This window comes from Salvelinus alpinus, chromosome 19, assembly GCF_045679555.1.
Source record: "Salvelinus alpinus chromosome 19, SLU_Salpinus.1, whole genome shotgun sequence".
Taxonomy (NCBI): domain Eukaryota; kingdom Metazoa; phylum Chordata; class Actinopteri; order Salmoniformes; family Salmonidae; genus Salvelinus; species Salvelinus alpinus.
The window spans coordinates 29,661,913-29,683,174 of NC_092104.1; the positions used below are offsets into that span (position 1 = coordinate 29,661,913).

At 45.2% G+C, this 21,262-nt stretch overlaps 1 protein-coding gene and 1 pseudogene across 1 annotated transcript; both read left to right on the top strand.

Moving 5' to 3' along the window:
- The first annotated feature begins 1,744 nt into the window (after positions 1–1,744).
- riok2 (RIO kinase 2 (yeast)) lies at positions 1,745–9,462 on the top strand. The gene is made up of 10 exons (XM_071352851.1): positions 1,745–1,949; positions 2,130–2,268; positions 2,445–2,561; positions 5,232–5,407; positions 5,580–5,668; positions 5,857–6,048; positions 6,155–6,247; positions 6,348–6,758; positions 8,894–8,993; positions 9,092–9,462. Exons 1-10 carry the CDS (start codon positions 1,884–1,886, stop codon positions 9,251–9,253), a joined length of 1,545 nt encoding a protein of 514 aa, XP_071208952.1. The 5' UTR covers positions 1,745–1,883; the 3' UTR covers positions 9,254–9,462.
- A 2,387-nt stretch (positions 9,463–11,849) lies between these two features.
- LOC139545844 (ectopic P granules protein 5 homolog) lies at positions 11,850–20,932 on the top strand (annotated as a pseudogene).
- The last annotated feature ends 330 nt before the right edge of the window (positions 20,933–21,262 follow it).

The window sequence follows — 21,262 nt, forward strand, 5'->3', positions numbered from 1 at the left end:
CCACTTGCTGAACCACAGATTGTTAAATAAACCAGCAGAGGAATTCCACTAAGTCAACACAGCCTGGGAATGAGTGCTCTGTGTGTGTGTGTGTGTGTGTGTGTGTGTGTGTGTGTGTGTGTGTGTGTGTGTGTGTGTGTGTGTGTGTGTGTGTGTGTGTGTGTGTGTGTGTGTGTGTGTGTGTGTGTGTGTGTGTGTGTGTGTGTGTGTGTATAGAACTGAGAACAGAAATGTGCCTGTAGGGCAGTAAGGTAAACACACACACAAGCTCTGTTTAGATTCTACCTCTCTCACACTTTCTCTCTCTCTCTCTCTCTCTCTCTCTCTCTCTCTCTCTCTCTCTCTCTCTCTCTCTCTCTCTCACAAACATACACATACACACTGTTTAGATCCTACCTGCCCATGGAATGCTCAGAATCACGCGGCCATGGCAACAGAACACCGCCTGTAAATCTCTGTTTAACACCCTCACACACACACACACACACACACACACACACACACACACACACACACACACACACACACACACACACACACACACACACACACACACACACACACACACACACACACACACACACACACACACACACACACACACACACACACACACACACAAATAAGTGATTTTAGAATGGAATGTGTGTAAATGCCCAGTGAAAACTCTTTCACAGCCCAGTGTTCTGAATTCAACATGGAGTGTTTCACTGTATGTATTCACCATGGAGAGATCATAATAAATAGAAAAACGACGTTTAAGTCCGATGTTAGGGCCGATCAAAAGTGTACTGAGCACCACTGCCCTAACTTCACTGATATAGCCTGTGCTAGCTAGACTGCTGTGAGATTCAAAGCCTGCAGTGCACACCCTGGGTTTCCAGGACCAGATATATTGATATTTATGCATATTTATGCAGAGACTGAAAAAGCCAACAGTGGTGCTTTGTGCCACAGACAGACTTGATTTGTGGCCGTGATGATTAGCGACACTTACTAACTTTGAGCACTAGATGGCGGTAGATAGCAACGAATACTGTGGCATAAAGACACAGTGTTTACCTGTTAAAAATTCTAGGAAGTTTGGGTTGTAGACAAACTTTGAGAATGAACGCCAACAGGCCTGGTTTACTAGCGACCGTTATAGTAAATACATGCATTATTCTGTAAAATCCTGTGGTTATAGAGATTCTTCATTTAATTATGTGATACTAACAGTACTGAGATTGAGAACCACATGGCTATTCTACTAATCCTGTTTACCTTTGTTGAATGCCTGATAGACTTCATAGGGTACTCTACTGTACATTTATAAATACCGGCGGTAACTGTATTGTAAATCAACCTGGGCAGGTTGTTAGCAAGCTTCTCTCTTGGCAGTCTCTATAGACTCTCTTGACGGCTGTCTCTGTCAACAATCAACAACCGTGTTGCAAACGTGCGTGTCTCCTAATGTACTACAGATATCAATGAATAGATATGCAAATAAAATATCTGAACATAGACGACAGTCGATTTTAGACCCATTCAGGATGACGTCTATAGCGCCAACAGATTGTCCTGTCTGAGATATAGAAACAATACAACACATTCTCACAACTTATTTACAGGTGAGTAACTGCATTTATTCGAACATGAATCGCAATATATGAATATGATATTATATTGAAAGCTGTTCTTTGTTTTTGCTTTGTTTTTATGTCGTTTGTGTACAATATATAAAATAAAAACTTTAACCACTAGTAGGACGTGACGTATTATTAGACGAACGTAACGTCTTCTATACTTTACTTCCGGGTTGCACATGCGTTTACAACAGAATGCGTAGTATCTCAGCAAATTAACACAATATTCAAGGGGTTAGAACAAATTACAGTGGTAATATGGGCAAATTAAATGTTGTAGTTTTGAGGTATCTGTCCAGAGATGACTTCCGTGTCCTCACAGCGGTAAGTAGATGTCCTGTTAGCGTTTTTATATTTTAATAACGCCCTCGGGCCGTGGTGGTCAGTAATAGTGTGTACTGTATATGGTACATCGTGCCCCACTCAAGCAGTTCTCTGGCCATCAATCGTTACTTAAAGTGTTGTTGGTCATATTGGTTTGTAACTGACTGTTGCTACCTGCAGGTTGAGATGGGGATGAAAAACCATGAGGTAGTTCCAGTCAGCCTCATATCCTCCATCGCCAGCCTGCGTCACGGAGGCTGCAACAAGATCCTTAGAGAGCTCGTCAAGCACAAAATAGTGGCCTACGAGCGTACTAAGAGTAAGAACACTTATAATGCTTCGTTTAAACAGGTAGGGGTAGTTCACCCCGAAATCAGTTTGCCACATATTTCCATTCCTCAACCTGAGTCTGTCACCACAGTATATGCATTATGGAGGAATCTACAGGCCCCACATGAATTGTGTGTGTGTGTGTGTGTGTGTGTGTGTTTCCAGTGGTACATGGCTACCGTCTGAACTATGGGGGCTATGACTACCTGGCTTTGAAGACGTTCTGCTCTAGAGAAATACTCCTCTCTGTTGGGAACCAGATGGGAGTTGGGAAAGAGTCAGGTAAGAACTGACCAAAAACACACACACACACTTGGGTAAGTACTAACCATCCACTCTGTCTCTCTAACACACACACACACAGGTAATATACCTCACACACAAACACACAACGAAGGTTACATATGTAACCACGGTTATGTGAGCTATATGGATCTGTGGTTACATACGTATCCTTCGTTATGTTTCACTATATTGGATCACTCACAAAATATTGGTATACGCGTACCAGATTTAGTCGGTGCTAGAGGGACCTGGCCAGCCAGCGGTGAAGTCTCCCAGTGCGGGACCGAGACGCAGGGGCCGTCAATGTGGAAGGGGGGTCCCGGGCACAGTCACCAGAAGGGGAGGCGACGCCAAGGACGCTGAACCAACTGCATTGGGAGATGCCACATTTACCCGATAGTACCTAACAACGGTGCAAGAGGAAGCCCAGCTGGCCGCAGCACAGATATCAGCGAGGGGCACTCCTCTCAGTAGAGCCCAGGACGCACCAACACCTCGTATTGAATGTGCCACCACAGATCCCAGCACTGGCCTGCCAGCCAGACGGTATGCTGTCTTTATCGTGTTCACGATCCAGTGAGAGAGCCTCTGCTTTGATAGCCCAGCCCCCAGGACACTCACCATAGCAGACAAAGAGCTGGTCTGTTGTTCTCAGAGACCGTGTCCGCTCCACAAATGCAGCCAGTGCCCGCACAGGGCACAGACTTTCCCGCCACTGCCGGGGGGGTCGTAAGTAGACAGAATAAAGGGATGTTCACATGCCGGTCTGACAGAACCTTCAGGAGGAATGAAGGGTTGTGGCGGCGAGATATACTCCTCCCCCCGGGGTCCATCCGGTAGCACTCAGAACTTACCGAAAGAGCATGAAGCTCACCCCCCTCTTCATAGAGCTCACCCCCCTCTTCATAGAGCTCACCCACCTCTTCATAGAGCTCACCCCCCTCTTCATAGAGCTCACCCCCCTCTTCATAGAGCTCACCCCCCTCTTCATAGAGCTCACCCATCCTCTTCATAGAGCTCACCCCCCTCTTCATGGAGCTCACCCCCCTCTTCATAGAGCTCACCCACCTCTTCATAGAGCTCACCCATCCTCTTCATAGAGCTCACCCACCTCTTCATAGAGCTCACCCTCCTCTTCATAGAGCTCACCCACCTCTTCATAGAGCTCACCCACCTCTTCATAGAGCTCACCCACCTCTTCATAGAGCTCACCCCCCTCTTCATAGAGCTCACCCCCCTCTTCATAGAGCTCACCCCCCTCTTCATAGAGCTCACCCATCCTCTTCATAGAGCTCACCCCCCTCTTCATGGAGCTCACCCCCCTCTTCATAGAGCTCACCCACCTCTTCATAGAGCTCACCCATCCTCTTCATAGAGCTCACCCCCCTCTTCATAGAGCTCACCCACCTCTTCATAGAGCTCACCCACCTCTTCATAGAGCTCACCCCCCTCTTCATAGAGCTCACCCATCCTCTTCATGGAGCTCACCCCCCTCTTCATGGAGCTCACCCCCCTCTTCATGGAGCTCACCCCCCTCTTCATAGAGCTCACCCCCCTCTTCATAGAGCTCACCCACCTCTTCATAGAGCTCACCCCCCTCTTCATAGAGCTCACCCCCCTCTTCATAGAGGTAATTGCTACCACGAAAGCCACCTTCATAGAGAGGCAGACTCCAACGGTTCGAAAGGCGGCTTTGCCAAAGCTGCCAAGACCACATCCAGATCCCAGCTCATCATTGAGTGGGTCCTAGCTGGACGCAGGCGACGAACCCCCTTCATAAACCTGGAGACCAAGGGATGGTGCCCCACTGGCCTGTCCATTCACCCCACATGGCAGGCAGATATAGCGGCCAAATACCCTCTCAGTGTAGAGGCTGCCAAGCCCTCATCCAAGTGAGACTGTAGGTATTGGAGGACCTCTGCACCCCGCATGACTCGGGCACAACCTCAATACCAGTACACCAAGAGCAGAACAACCGCCAGCGCAACTGGTATGCAGCGGTTGTAGCTGGTCACCTTGCACTCTGCATGGTGTTCATTACACCCTCCTGCAGTCCTAACATGGACCATTGGTGCCGTTCAGTCTGTGGGCTTGACCGCTGAGGCGGTCTCGGATGCCACAGAGATCCCTGGTCTCGGGCAGTTGCCAAGGTGTCCCAGACACGGAGTTGTAGTGTGATGCTAACGAAACACAAGTACAACACCCCCCCGTGTGGAAGATCCAGATCAACCGCTCGCAGCGAGTGGAGCACTCAAATGTAGGGGCTGGCCATGTGGCCAGCTGCTCCAGGCTGCAAACAGCCAGTGAGTATACTTCCACGCAAGATATTACACTTACCAGTGACTTACCAAGTGAACTTCAGAAAGTTTGTACCTCAAACCATACGGACGTCTGCCGAGAAAATCAAAGAGAACATGTGTGGCAGCCATGAGGTCTATATATAGGGGCGGACCCCAGCTGTGAGAGGGGTGTATACGGGAGTAAATCTGTAAATCCTCACCTCAGATGTATCCCTCCGCTGCGGAGTGACCAATATATTGGAGTGATCCAATATAGTGAAACATAACTCAGGCTGCAAGGTAATGTTGTTGGATTTGAGTCTGAGTTGAATCGGGTGTCTTCTCTAGAGGTAAGTGGTTTGTATATTGTGTGGTGTTCATCCTGTAGATATATACATCGTGGCCAGTCCAGAGGGGGAGCAGTACGCGCTGAAGCTCCACAGGCTGGGGAGGACCTCCTTCAGGAACCTGAAGAACAAGAGAGACTACCACAAACACAGGAAGAACATGTCCTGGCTTTACCTCTCACGCCTCTCGGCCATGAAGGAGTACGCCTACATGAAGGTACTTTGTACCGACACTGTTCAGCGGCTTGCTTCTTCTGAAAAGAAGACTCAACCCTACTGTGAAGGGTGTACGGTGAAGTCCTTGTGACCAAAGATGATAAGTTATTCAACTGCTTTATATCTATGCTGGTGACATTGTGTGTCTGACAGCTTTATGTCTCTCCTCTCAGGCCCTGTACGAACGAGGGTTTCCTGTCCCTAAGCCCATTGACTATAACAGACACGCTGTGGTTATGGAGCTCATCAATGGATACCCACTGTTAGTAAAATACACCCTTCCTGGTTCTCTCCCATCCATCTCTGTTTCTCTTTACGTACCTACTTCTCTCTTTTTCTCTTGACACACCTTTGTCTATTTCTCTCGATCTTTCTGTCTCGCTTTCATCTCACGTGTGCGATTCTAGCCCTCTGATTGGCTGTTCTGTTTGTGGTCTGAATGATTGACAGCTGTCAGGTGCGTGAGCTGGAAGACCCGTCCTCCATGTACAGTGATGTCATGGAGCTGATAGTGAAGCTGGCCAATCATGGCCTGATCCACGGCGACTTCAATGAGTTTAACCTGATGCTGGATGACCACGATCACGTGACCATGATTGACTTCCCTCAGATGGTGTCTACCACACACTTCAATGCAGAGTGGTGAGTCACACTCATACCCTGACACTGATGAGAACTGCACATGTAGAAAAGCACACCACACACACTCAAATACATAGTTAGAGAAACTTTCCTGTCTTGTCTACAGGTATTTTGACCGGGATGTCAAATGTATACGAGATTTCTTTGCCAAAAGATACAATTATGAGAGTGAGCTGTACCCAACCTTCAAAGACATCAGGTAATTCAGCATGTTTACTATTAGCTCGACCAGTGGGGCATTTGTCATAAGGGGAGGTAGGTAGTGTGTGAATGTGACTCACCCTGTGTTTGTCCTCTAGACGTTACGTTTCTCTGGACGTTGAGATCTCAGCCAGCGGCTTCACCAAAGACTTTGAGAGAGACGCAGCATTGCTTGATCCTAAAGGACCAGAGGAGGAGGAGGACGAGGGAGAGGAGGACGAGGGAGAGGAGGACGAAGGAGAGGAGGATATGGAGAAGACAATGGACATGGAAGAGTATAGGCATGCTATATTGGAACTGGAGGGGCTCAAAGTCAGTGACACAGAGACACACACTGAGACAGGAGACGAGGATGGAGAGCGAGACCCAGGGAGAGGAGAACAGAGAGAGACTGATCCAGAGGCTGTTGTGATGGGTGATCTTGATGAAGAGAGAGAAAAGGAGGAAGAGGATGTGTGTCCTGAGCTGATCGACCTCTCCTCCTCCAACAGAGAGTTCAAACCTTTCAGGTACACACGCACCTCACACACAACACACACATCACACAACACACACTCACACATCACACACCTCCGCGTCTCTTCACACACACACACACACCCCTCCGCGTCTCTTCACACACACACACTTCAGCGTCGCTTCACACACACACACACCTCCGCGTCTTTTCACACACACACACACACACACCTCCGCGTCTCTTCACACACACCTCCGCGTCTCTTCACACACACACACACACCTCCGCGTCTCTTTAAATCTCCTGTAGAGTATTAATGTACAGTTGAAGTCTGAAGTTTACATACACTTAGGTTGGAGTCATTAACACTAGTTTTTCAACCACTCCACAAATTTCTTGTTAACAAACTATAGTTTTGGCAAGTCGGTTAGGACATCTACTTTGTGCATGACACAAGTAATTTTTCCAACAAATGTTTACACACAGATTATTTCACTTATCATTCCAGTGGTTCAGAAGTTTACATACACCAAGTTGACTGTGCCTTTAAACAGCTTGGAAAATTCCACAAAATGATGTCATGGCTTTAGAAGCTTCTGATAGGCTAATTGACATACTTTGAGTCAATTGGAGGTGTACCTGTGGATGTATTTCAAGGCCTACCTTCAAACTCAGTGCCTCTTTGCTTGACATCAATGGGAAATCAAAAGAAATCAGCCAAGACTTCAGAAAAAAATTGTAGACCACAAGTCTGGTTCATCCTTGGGAGAAATTTCGAGATGCCTGAAGGTACCACGTTCATCTGTACAAACAATAGTACGCAAGTATAAACGCCATGGGACCACGCAGCCGTCATACCGCTTAGGAAGGAGACGCGTTCTGTCTGCTAGAGATGAACGTACTTTTGTGCGAAAAGTGCAAATCAATCCCAGAGCAAAGGACCTTGTGGAGGAAACAGGTACAAAAGTATCTATATCCACAATAAAACAAGTCCTATATCGACATCACCTGTAACCGCCATAAAAAAAGCCAGACTGCGGTTTGCAACTGCACATGGGGACAAAGATTGTACTTTTCCTCTGGTCTGATGAAACAAAAATAGAACTGTTTGGCCATAATGACCATCGTTATGTTTAAAGGAAAAAGGGGGAGGCTTGCAAGCAGAACACCACCATCCCAAACGTGAAGCACGGGGTGGCCGCACCATGTTGTGGAGGTGCTTTGCTGCAGGAGGGACTGGTGCACTTCACAAAATAGATGGCATCATGAGGAAAGAAAATTATGTGGATATATTGAAGCAACATCTCAAGACATCAGTCAGGAAATTAAAGCTTGGTCGCAAATGGGTCTTCCAAATGGACAATGACCCCAAGCATACTTCCAAAGTTGTGGCAAAATGGCTTAAGGACAACAAAGTCAAGGTATTGGAGTGGCCATCACAAAGCCATGACCTCAATCCTATAGAAAATTTGTGGGCAGACCTGAAAAAGCGTGCACGAGCAAGGAGGCCTACAAACCTGACTCAGTTACACCAGCTCTATTAGGAGGAATTGGCCAAAATTCACCCAACTTATTGTGGGAATCTTGTGGAAGGCTATCTGAAACGTTTGACCCAAGTAAAACAATTTAAAGGCAATGCTACCAAATACTAATTGAGTGTATGTAAACTTCTGACCCACTGGGATGTGATGAAAGAAATAAAAGCTGAAATAAATAATTCTCTACTATTATTCGGGGCGGCAGGGTAGCCTAGTGGTTAGAGCGTTGGACTAGTAACCGAAAGGTTGCAAGTTCAAATCCCCGAGCTGACAAGGTACAAATCTGTCGTTCTGCCCCTGAACAGGCAGTTAACCCACTGTTCCTAGGCCGTCATTGAAAATAAGAATTTGTTCTTAACTGACTTGCCTAGTTAAATAAAGGTAAAATAAAAATAAATAAAATTCTGACATTTCACATTCTTCAAATAAAGTGGTGATCCTAACTGACCTAAGACAGGGAATTTTTACTAGGATTAAATGTCAGGAATTGTGAAAAACTGAGTTTAAATGTATTTGGCTAAGGTGTATGTAAACTTCCGACATCAACTGTATGTCAATGAGTCATTCTACACCACTAGAGCCACATCTGACATATGTTTCCTTTGCTTGGTGATCATTTTAAAGTCCAGTGATCTTTCCTCCACAGAGACTCAGACAGCCTGCTTCATGTGGTTGAACACAGCAGGAGGAGGACGGACAGTGAGGCTACCGCCGGCAGTGTAGGGAGCTGCTCTACTATACCACCGGTCAGTACACACACACTCTCTTACATGATTAAACATGCATACACTGACACGGTCACTCACACGCAATCCTTCCACTAATGTATGTATTGTTGTTGTAGGAGGTGGTTCGTGCGAAGGTGCGGAGACAGCTTAGTAAGCAGCAGAAAGCAGCTCAGAGGAGACGACTGATAAAGGGAGAATCTAACCTGGTCACTGCAGAGAGGAGAGAGAATCAGAGTAACATCAAATCTAGTCTGGAGACTGATGGTTTCTGGGGCTGAGAGGGATGTATGTGATGGAGTGCGAGTCAAGTGTGTGTGAGAACCTGGTCACGAGGACAACAGAACATGATGAGAACATGAACCATATTGGCGATGAGAGGAAAGGGGCCCATTGGAAGCCCCTCTCCCAGTGACGAGCCCCCAGCATTGGGTCGTGTTTTGTATCTACTGCAGTGTGAATACTTTCAATAAAGACAACTTTAATATGATGACAATGAGTCCAGGTGTGTGTTCACAATATACACAGTGTACAAAACATTAGGAACACCTAACTAATAATGAGTAGCACCCCTTTTTGCCTTCAGAACAGCCTCAATTTGTTGGGGCATGAAAGCGTTCCATAGGGATGCTGGCCATTGTTGACTCCAATGCTTCCCACAGTTGTCAAGTTGGCTGAATGTCCTTTGGGTGGTGGACCGTTCTTGATACACACTGGAAACTGTTGAGCATGAAAAACCCAGCAGCGTTGCAGTTCTTGACACACTCAAACCATGCGCCCGGCACCTATTACCATACCCCATTCAAAGGCACTTAAATATTTTCACCCTCTGAATGGCACACATACCATGTCCATGTCTCAATTGTCTCAAAGCTTAAAAATACTTCTTTAACCTGTCTCCTCCCCTTCATCTGCACTGATTTGAAGTGGATTTAACAAGTGACATCAATAAGGGATCATAGCTTTCACCTGGTCAGTCTGTGTTGAATGGGTGGCCATATTGCTTAAATCCTTAAATCCAAACAAATGTTGATTTGTAGATAGAAATGGCTGGTAAAAGTAATGGATTGCCTAGAGAGTACTTTTCCAAGTGCTCAAGGTGCTTTACCTTGTGAAGAGAGTACTTGCCATTCACTGCAGAAGTCTTCAGAATGGTGTGTCAATGGTTGTCTTCTAGCAGTTCTCTCTGGCTGTGGAATGCAGTTGTGTGTGAGGGGGGCTGATTACTTGTGCTAAACTCTACTCTAGTCCCAGGGTCTCTGACAATGAAACAGGCTTCTCAATGATGACATGCTCACACATTCACCCCATATAGACCTTAGGGCCAGACACACACGCTCATGTGAACAGAACATACACACTTGAAGACACATACATCCACCCTCTCAAGATCCAATGAGCTCTACAAGGCCAGGCAACACAAATACACACACATGCACACACAACCTGAAAATGGTCTTGGGGACTGAGAATCCACTCTGTGATAGTGACTTCATGAATCTGTAAGAGACTCTAAATGTAGTTGCTGAGCAATCTGAATACACTGTCTGAATGGAGCTCAGGCCCTGGATGTACAAGAGTCTGAAGCATGGCTCCATCCTGCCTGCCCACTCACACACATACACACGATTCCTCTGAGGATGCGGGTCAGTTGGTGTTTGGCTGTGGGCTGGGGGGTTATGGATTTAGATGGGGGTTATTAATATTGGTTGGTCTAATGGCACATTTTACTATAAGAAGCCAGAGCAGATTTGATGGACACAAAGACCCAGTAAGAGATGTGGGACTGTTCTGTTCATTAGGATCCCTGCTGCCAATGGCCCCGGTACGTTCAGGGTGTGACTCAGACCATGTCTGTCTGACCACTGGGATTAGGCAGCTGCCAAGGAGAGGGGGGCTGCATACCAACATCAGGCCTCAGTGTGTGCGTGCGTGTAAGGGGGGCTAATTAGCAGGCTCATGACAAAGGTGGAGCACTTCAGAGGAGAACCTCTGGGAAGGGCTTCACATGAGAGGGAGAGAGAGGGGAGGAGGAGAGAGAAAAGCGTTGTTCTTGGGAAGTGCAGTCTTTATCCTCTTTCATTTCAAAATTCTTGAATGGAGTTGTGTTCGGAGGAGTTTCCCACTGCTTACTGCTCTGTCCATGGAGCGTGGTTTGAACTAGCTTTAGCATGTGTGAGTGTGTGTTTTAGCTGGACTAAGTGTGTGTGTGTGCGTGCGTTTTATCCAGACTAAGTGCGTGTGTGTGTGAGCGAGAGTCGGTCCTGTGTGTGAACTGGACTGAGTGTGCCGGAAGACTGAGGTTGAACAGGATGAGCCAAGTTTGGGATTCTCCATATCACACCTTCTGTCCCCAAGTGACTTCGGTACCAGCCTCAAGGACTGTGAGTAACTATGCATACACACAGAGACACACACAGAGACACACACACACATCATTCTCAGACGTCTGGGCTTGAGCATGTAACTGATGTCACCTGTAGTTGAGTCAGTGTGATGGTCAGACTCAGACCATGCTTTCGGTGTTGCATTAGGCTGTTTAATACAGGAATTTATATACATTTTATATATGCAATCATAGCATTTAGTCACTCAAGCAGACATAGGGCCAGGGAAATCTCAATTGAATTGCTTTTTATCACAGGAATAATGTCAGTCTGGGAAAGCATAGTTGAAAAGGCTGATTTAGTAGATGCTTGTTAACCCAGACAGAACAGTCAGATTCCTCTATTTACAGTATCACACAGTAAAGAACATGACATTGATTCTGACACAAATACTTTTGATTTGATTGGATGTAAGCAGTGTTGTGTGGAGATTTTCCACTGTATTGACCTACAAGCACAATTCAATGAAAACCTATTGGATTTTAGTAAAATGTCTGCACTCAAAGGTAAGCTTGTTCTTGACCTGAAGCCCAGGGTTAGAGATGAGTGGTTGGGTGGTACCCCCTGTTTCTAATTCAGCGCAAACTCAGTCTGGGAATGTTCAGTTACAGAGACACACATACATAGAGCGTGAAGGACTAGGTGTATAACTTGTGCGGCCATGGCTATAGACGGACGGTAGATGTCATCAGAAGTTAAAAAAGGTTCGGATGGGCTGTCTCTGCATTGATTTAGAGAGATAGATCTACAGTCCATTCCAACAGTAACACTTCATACCCTTATTAAGTCAGATAGAGGTTCTGTAGAGTAGCATTGTGGTGCTGAATCTAGCTGACTTCCTGTTGTATTGTTCTGGGCTCTCGGTTTCTGTTGTTATTTAAACTCTAAATCACCCTGACCTCTTATCCCCTGAACCCAGTTGTGTAAAGTACTTAAGTAAAAATACTTAAAGTACTACCTAAGTAGTTTTTGGGGTATCTGTACTTTACTTTACTATTTATATTTTTGACAAATCTCTGGGCATCCCTACTGCCTCTGATCTGGCGGACTTATTAAACACAAATGCTTCATTTTTAAATGATGTCTGCGTGATGTAGTGTGCCCCAGGCTATCCGTAAAAAAAATAGTGCTGTCTGGTTTGCATAATACACTGCATAATACACTGTAAGCACTTTGAAATGATTTATACTTTTACTTTTGATACTTAAGTATATTTTTGCAATTACATTTGCTTTTGATACTTAAGTATATTTAAAACCAAATATTTTAGACTTTTACTCAAGTAGTATTTTACTGGGTAACTTTCACTTTTACTTGAGTCATTTTCTATTAAGGTATCAAATTGCGTACTTTTTCCACCACTGCCTGAACCCCAGACTGACTTCTTATCCTCTTCACACCTCAATGTGTTTTTACCACAGCCACAGGACATCTCTGAAACGTTCTGTCATCCTGACTGGTGGCTTGTTCTAAAGCCCGGAACAATCTTTTAGATTTCTGTTGATGTGACAATCATCAGGTCTATATGCAGACTTTGATTATTTCCACATACTTACTCACGCTCTAAATGATCGTTACCCATAAGTGTATACAAAATGAGCACAAATGCCACTAAAAGGTTGTGTGTGTTTGTGTGTGTGTTTGTGTGTGTCCTCAGCGAACATTGTGGCCATGTTGCATCACTTCTGGGAGCAGAAACAGCTGAAGGGGTCCGACAGCCAATCAGAGGACTCGGTGAAGGGCTCTGTCAGCCAATGAGAGGACTCGGTGAAGGGCTCTGTCAGCCAATGAGAGGACTCGGTGAAGGGCTCTGTCAGCCAATCAGAGGACTCTGTGAAGGGCTTTGTCAGCCAATCAGAGGGCTTGTTGCTGTATGAGTCTGCCCTCTCCCCAGGACCCTGTTACATCTGCTACGTCACTCTGCCTGGAGGAAGCTGCTTTGGAAACTATTTGGTAACTGCCATAATAACCATCATGATCACAGCTACCTAACCCACCTCAACCATTACTACTTATCTAACATTATCTAGTTCCACTGTGGTGGAAAGCTAGGGTTGTTGGGGGAAGGGGTGAGGGGTGAGGTGGGGGAAGGGTTGGGTTGGGGTAAGGGGGGGTGGTGTTGGTGGCAGGGTGTGGTAGAGGTTAGGGTTTGGGCAGGGGTAGGAGTGGAACGAATTGCAAAAATCACTGAAGCTGGAGTCTTATATCTCCCTCTCTAACTTTAAGCATCAGCTGTCAGAGCAGCTTACCGATCACTGTACCTGTACACAGCCAATTTGTAAATAGCACACCCAACTACCTCATCCCCATATTATTACTTACCCTCTTGCTCTTTTGCACCCCAGTATCTCTACTGACACAACATCATCTGCACATCTATCACTCCAGTGTTAATGCTAAATGGTAAGTATTTCGCCTCTATGGTCTATTTATTGCCTATCTCCCTACTCTTCTACATTTTCACACACTGTACATAGATTTTTCTATTGTGTTATTGACTGTATGTTTGTTTATGTGTAACTCTGTTTTTTTTTTTGTCGCACTGCTTTGCTTTATCTTGGCCAGGTCGCAGTTGTAAATGAGAACTTGTTCTCAACTGGCCTACCTGGTTAAATAAAGGTAAAATAAAAAAAATGGAAACAGGATGCACCTGAGGTCAATTTCGAGTAAAGGGTCTGAATACTTATGTAAATGCATTTCTGGTTTTTATTTTTAATAAATTAGCAAACATTTCTACAAACCTGTTTTCACTTTGGCATTATGGGGTATTGTGTGTAGATTGATTAGGAAAAAAATGTAATTTACAAAATGTTAGAATAAGGCTGTAATGTGACAAAATGTGGAAAAAGTAAATTAATCTGAATATTTTCCAAATGCACTGTATAATAATGATAGGAATAGATTGTATTCATGAAGTACTTTTCTCACACCAAATGTGTTAAAAAAACAACAGAGGATAAGAGCTCAATATCACACCTTCACACAGTGTGTCAGGACAGGAGCCATGCCTTAATGACGTACTAACATGTATTGCGGAGCCAGGTCACCAGGAGAGGTTTGAGAAGTGGCTGTTTGAGGTGAACAGTTCTGATGGAATCTCTCTCCTCACGGCACTAGCTCACATGGCCATGCCCACCCACCACTCTGACCCCACCTTCATCACTACTATAGCTCTCCTCGTCTACCAGGTAACACACCCTCACATTTATTTCTACATTTTCACACGGAATGAATACAGTGCACAGCAAAGCCACTGGCTGCCAGTTTCTAATGTGGGTCACCCTATATTTATTTCTCGCTCTCTCTCTCTTTCTCTCCTCCCCATCTGTCTCTCTTTCTCTCCCTCCTCTTTTCTCTCTCTCACTCCCCCCAGGTGTCCTATGTCAGTGTGTCTACAAGGGAAACCTACCCTAAGGTGGGCCGGGAGCTGCTGGCCACCATAGCAACCGCTCATCCTTACATCATCTCAGTCCTGCTGGACAGACTCAGAGAGACCATAGAGACAGTGGGCATGGTAAGTGTGTGCGTGACCTCTGTCAGCGGCTGAGGTTGCTGTGGAAAGTAGGCAGATGAAGACTTCAAGTGTAACAGAGGTGGTTCAGTTAAGTAAACCTCCATGATGATTAACCTGGTCTGAGACCTTTGTATGAAGGTGGCGCTATACCTCTGTAAGGAGCTGCCCCTGTGCCTTTGGCATCCTAGCCCAGAAGAAGCGTGTGATCGGGGGCTGCCTGCTCCAACACCCCCTCTCTGCTGTGGAGATCCGCCTGGCCTGTGTTATACTGGAGGGACTGGGGCTATGCACAGGTACCACACACACCTAACCCTACATTGAATTTGACTGTGTTGAGTGTGTATTTTAGTGTGTTGACTGTATACAGTGTGTAATGTTGAGTGTGTGTGTCTTATAGGATGGGATTCAGGCCCTGCCCTCCTCTCTCCACAATGAAGTTGCTCTGCTTTTAGCAGATCAGCAGCTATCAGTAGCCTATCAGAAATACCTCAGACAAACCATACAATGGACTCATCTCAGAGGGAATCAAACAGGTAAAGCACACACACTAGTCCCGTGGTATTCAAAGTCGAGGTCGTGGGGGAACTGCAGTGGGGTCGCCAAAAAATGTCATCAAAAAACATAATTTGTTTTAGGAAAAACAAATTAAGAGTACAGGTTATTGTATGGGACAATATACAAACATTTTTGAGAAAGGTCATTTGAAAAATGCAATTGTATTTAGTAAATGTATTTATTGGTTTATTTAAATTTTGATAGATGAAAAGGCAATGAATTGAAGGTTATTTGTTGATGTAAAAATCAAAATGTTATGATTTTAAGGTTGTCATTAAATTTGGGGTGGGGTCGTGAGAAAATCTTGTGAAAAAAATGGGGTCCCCAGAAATTGTGGAGGATAATCAGTCCTCACTGAAAAAGTTGAATGCCACTGCACTAGTCTCATCTCAGAGAGTAACACACACTCACATCTTCATCTGCCTCTCAGGTGTCCTACCTGGCTAGTGTTCCCCCGTCTGGGTCTGTCTCCTGTGGCTTCCTTCAGCCAGTGGGCCTGGCAACTGTTGCTAAGGCTGAAGCTCCATGGCAACACACAGTACCCTCAAGCAGCCTGGTCCACCCCCGGATCCGCCCCTAACCCCTCCGCTGAGCTCACTCACATCCCAAACATGCACCCTATTCTCGGGGCCGTGAAGGCGGGCATTCCCATTGGCTGTTACCTGTCCATCGCCATGACGACTGTAGGTCACAGGTATGACCATCTGCTCACACATGCACCAGACACCATACATCGGGGATTATCAACTAGATTCAGCTGTGGGCCGTTTCCTTTTCCGTGAGCGGCTGGTCGGGGGGCCGGAACATCATTTCAAATCATTTGTAGACTGCAATTGGACCGCAAGAATTCCAAACAGATATAATATTTGACAAAAACAAGATCATTTTAAACCTTTATTACGTTTGTACACAATCACGTGTTTCTCTATTATGCGTGGGAATAGTTAGGAACAGATTTCCAAAAGGTAAATAACTGGTCCTTTTGCAGTCTTTAATGTCCAACAATGAACATTTTTAAAGATTCTTTTTTTTTTGCTCAGAAGACTTGGAGGGCCAAATAAAACCACCCGCGGGCCGCCAGTTGGAGAACCCTGCCATTCATACACACATCACCACCCACTACTGTGTGTGTAAAATCTCACTCTGTACTATTGGTGTGTGTGTGTGTGTGTGTGTGTGTGTCAAGTTTTGACCTCTTTCTTGTGCAATTCCCCACTTGAAAAGGACAGTCCCTCCACATGAAGATTTTAACTGGATTTCACTCAATAAACAGCCATGGAATCAGTTGTTTGTCTTTTATTTACCATTCTTTGGTTGGCAGTAAACAGGTGAAAAACCTCAAAAAGAGATGACAAATACAAGTTATTATTTGAGTTGACAGCCTAATTAAATACACAAAATTATCCACATTCACCTCAGATAAACACATTTCTGCCATTATAAAATACAAGGTTTCCACTTTTAAGCAAATGTTTCCAAAAATAGAAACCCACCATTTTAATCAAATGAGCAGAATCAGTATATTTTTATCTAAATTTGCATTTTAGCCAAATACATTCAAAATATTTTTAGTAGTAAAAAATTACATTTATTTTCTAATCAGTAGTTTTAAGCAGACAAATCTTACATTTTTTAGCCAAAGATTTTAGACTATACATTTGTTACTGAATTAAGAACTTGGTTTACTAAGATTTCTACAAAGTTTAAATTACTTTTAACCATTTCAAACAAGTTCTTTGTCAACAATGAATTTGGCTCTTCTTACTTTTCCTTTATACCCCACAAACAACATTTGAAGTTATAAATACCACTGCAAAAGTCCTATCAAAGTTAAGAGTTAAGAGTCTGTGTTTTCCAGAGTATCATTAGCAGTGCACTGCTTAAGTCAGTCTAGTCAAGCATGGCCAATATGGCGCTTACCGGCTGTCTTTCACAGTTTTGTGGAGGGCTTGGACTTGCACAGTCACCTTGATCACAAAGATGAAGTTTCCTTGGTCTTGTGGTGTTATAAATGCTCCTTTCACTGCGGTCTAAAGACAACAGCAGAGCCAGGTGCTGGCACGCCCAGATTGCCTGGAAGATTTGTTCCACCTGGTTCACCACTGATTGAAGGAGGAGGAGTTTCACCACTGAGGAGCTCCCAGGCAGTTTGTCAGCACAGTGTGTGTGTGTGTGTGTGTGTGTGTGTGTGTGTGTGTGTGTGTGTGTGTGTGTGTGTGTGTGTGTGTGTGTGTGCGTGCGTGCGTGCGTGCGTGCGTGCGTGCGTGCGTGTGTAATCTCTCTCTCTCATCTCAGTCTGAAGGTGTTCTGCACAGAGGGAGTGGATCTGCTGAAGAGTCTCATTCAGTCTCATCATCTGAGAGCTGCTGTCCATCTACTGGACAACATCCTCCCTCCTACCTACCCTGTCAGCTTCTACCTGCTGAAGAACACATGGTAAGATATCATGCACACTATTTCCTCCATCTACTTGACAACATCCTCCCTCCTTCATGTCCTCTCAGCATCTATAGTTAACTTTCACTACCTTTTTAAATCCTTCCTATCATAAACTATAAAATCCAACTAAAATCTCACAAAACTGGAGGCCTGTGGCATTGCTCTGTTTGAACTTCAACATGTTTTACTCTCTCCCACCCAGGTTCTAGAGTTCTGGGTGGGGGTTCTAACCCAGCAGAACCTGTGGTACTTAGACAGAACCGTTCTGTTTCCCGAATGGACAGCCATGCTGCCTTCACACAGCGCCAGGAGGAGTGTGTACAGAGACTACTTTACCAGCAGCACAAGGTAAACAAACACAGAGAGAGAGACAGGAGAGTCCCGTATATTTCAGATGTTATGCTTATGTTGATCAGTGTCCCTCACTCACTCACTCACTCACTCACTCACTCACTCACTCACTCACACACACACACACACACACACACACAGTGTAGATCAGTCTGTGATGCTTTAGGTCTCACCCCTCTGCTAGATTGACTTAAGTTACCATGGAGACCGGGGTCTGCTCTCCTCCCTGGTTGGTTGGATTGCTGGACATGCCACACCCTCATTCATCGAGGGCCAATCGATGAGTGTGGAGGTGAGGACTCTTACCTCATTCCTATCTGACCTCTCTGATCTGTGCTGTACCTGGGTAATTCTGGGTGAAATACAAGAACATTCAGCATTTTCCTTCAAATTCAGCACAAAATGAAGATTGTGTGTAGACGTGTTTTGTTTGTGAAATGATAACTGCATTGTGTGTGTGTGTGCGTGTGTGCGCACGTGTGTGTGTGTGTGTGCGCGTGTGTGTGTGTAGGTGTGGTTTGCGTGGCTGGTGTTAAACACGGAGGGGATATTTGAGGAGGATTCTCAGCTGAGACGCTATGTGGAGCACAGACTACTGTCTGACCCCAACCTCTCACCTGACCAGGCCCTGAAGGTACAGACACACATACAGTTGAGGTCGGAAGTTTACATACACTTAGGTTGGAGTCATTAAAACTTGTTTTTCAACCACTCCACAAATTTCTTGTTAACAAACTATAGTGTTGGCAACTCGGTTACGACATCTACTGTGTGCATGACAGTAGTAATTGTTCCAACAATTGTAAACAGACAGATTATTTCACTGTATCACAATTCCAGTGGGTCAGAAGTTTACATACACTAAGTTGACTGTGCCTTTAAAACAGCATGGAAAATTCCAGAAAATGATGTCATGGCTTTAGAAGCTTCTGATAGGCTAATTGACATAATTTGAGTCAATTGGAGGTGTACCTGTGGATGTATTTCAAGGCCTACCTTCAAACTCCGTGCCTCTTTGCTTGACATCATGGGAAAATCAAAAGAAATCAGCCAAGACCTCAGAAAAAAAGTTGTAGACCTCCACAAGTCTGGTTCATCCTTGGGAGCAATTTCCAAAGGCCTGAAGGTACCACTTTCATTTGTACAAACAATAGTATGCAAGTATAAACACCATGGCACCACGTAGCTGTCATACCGCTCAGGAAGGAGACGCTTTCTGTCTGCTAGAGATGAACGTACTTTGGTGTGAAAAGTGCAAATCAATCCCAGAACAACAGCAAAGGACCTTGTGAAGATGCTGGAGGAAACTGGTACAAAAGTATCTACATCCACAGTAAAACGAGTCCTATATCGACATAACATGAAAGGTCGCTCAGCAAGGAAGAAGCCACTGTTCCAAAACCGCCATAAAAAAAGCCAGACTATGGTTTGCAACTGCACATGGGGACAAAGATCGTACTTTTTGGAGAAATGCCCTCTGGTCTGATGAAACAAAAATAGAACTGTTGGCCATAATGACCATTGCTATGTTTGGAGGAAAAAGGGGGAAGCTTGCAAGCCGAAGAACACCATCCCAACCATGAAGCACGGGGGTGGCAGCATCATGTTGTGGGGGTGCTTTGCTGCAGGAGGGACTGGTGCACTTCACCAAATAGATGGCATCATGAGGGAGGAAAATTATGTGGATATATTCAAGCAACATCTCAAGACATCAGTCAAGAATTTAAAGCTTGGTCGCAAATGGGTCTTCCAAATGGACAAAGACCCCAAGCATACTTCCAAAGTCAAGGTATTAGATTGGGCATCACAAAGCTCTGACCTCAATCCTATAGAAATGTGTGGGCAGAACTGAAAAAGCATGTGTGAGCAAGGAGGCCTACAAACCTGACTCAGTTACACCAGCTCTGTCAGGAGGAATGGGCCAATATTCACCCAACTTATTGTGGGAAGCTTGTGGAAGGCTATCTGAAACGTTTGACCCAAGTTAAACAATTTAAAGGCAATGCTACCAAATACTAATTGAGTGTATGTGAACTTCTGACCCACTGAGAATGTGATGCAGGAAATAAAAGCTGAAATAAATCATTCTCTCTACTATTATTCTGACATTTCACATTCTTCAAATAAAGTGGTGATCCTAACTGACCTAAAACAGGGCATTTTTACTAGGATTAAATGTCAGGAATTGTGAAAACTGAGTTTAAATGTATTTGGCTAAGGTGTATATAAACTTCCGACTTCAACTGTACACTCCAACCCCAACCTCTCACCTGACTAGCACAACATCCTCATGCTGTTCTGTAGATCTTAAAATAAAACTTTGAGAGATAAGCCTTCATCTGAGACACATGGTGCTTCCCACAAAGTTTGTGTGAAGGCAGCATGGCGTTTGACTCAGTGTGTGTTGTGTGTGCATTTGTCTCCCTGCGTGTGTCCGTGTTTGTGAGACAGAAGACCCAGTAGCGGTTGAAGCTCCCAGTGGCTCCGCCTCTGCAGCGGCTGCAGGTGTACCGGTGGGCGTGTCAGGCTTTGGCCGACAACCCCTATTGGTTGTTGGTTCTTCCAGGCCTCATCTCAGTCTGTGTTACTGAGAGATCTGAGACAGATACTACAGGAGGTGTCTGACTTCCACCACGCCGCCAGCCAGGCCCTGAGGGTGCTCCCAACATACATCCCCCAGCCAGGGAGAGAACAGTTCTGACCCCCCCCCACCCCCCGCCTCCCTTTCTTACCCACCCACTGCTACACACAGAGCTGGTCAGGTAGTAACAGCTGGAAGCCCCTCCCCTCAGCTCTGTTGTGGCTGGCTGTTTCCCAAGCTGATCTGATTGGTTGTGATGTGTGCAGCCCTGCCAGAGAGCTGCACACATCACCACCATGGTAGGACTTCTATAGGAGTCAATTCTATTTTAAATCTCATTTTCATTATGGGTTGATTCTGCTTGAAAATTCCGCTCAGAAAGGGTGATTAGGCCATCCTACGATGTAAACATGCCTCCTGTCCTCCTTCCCTCCTTCCCGTCTGTCTGTTGATTATCTGTCGG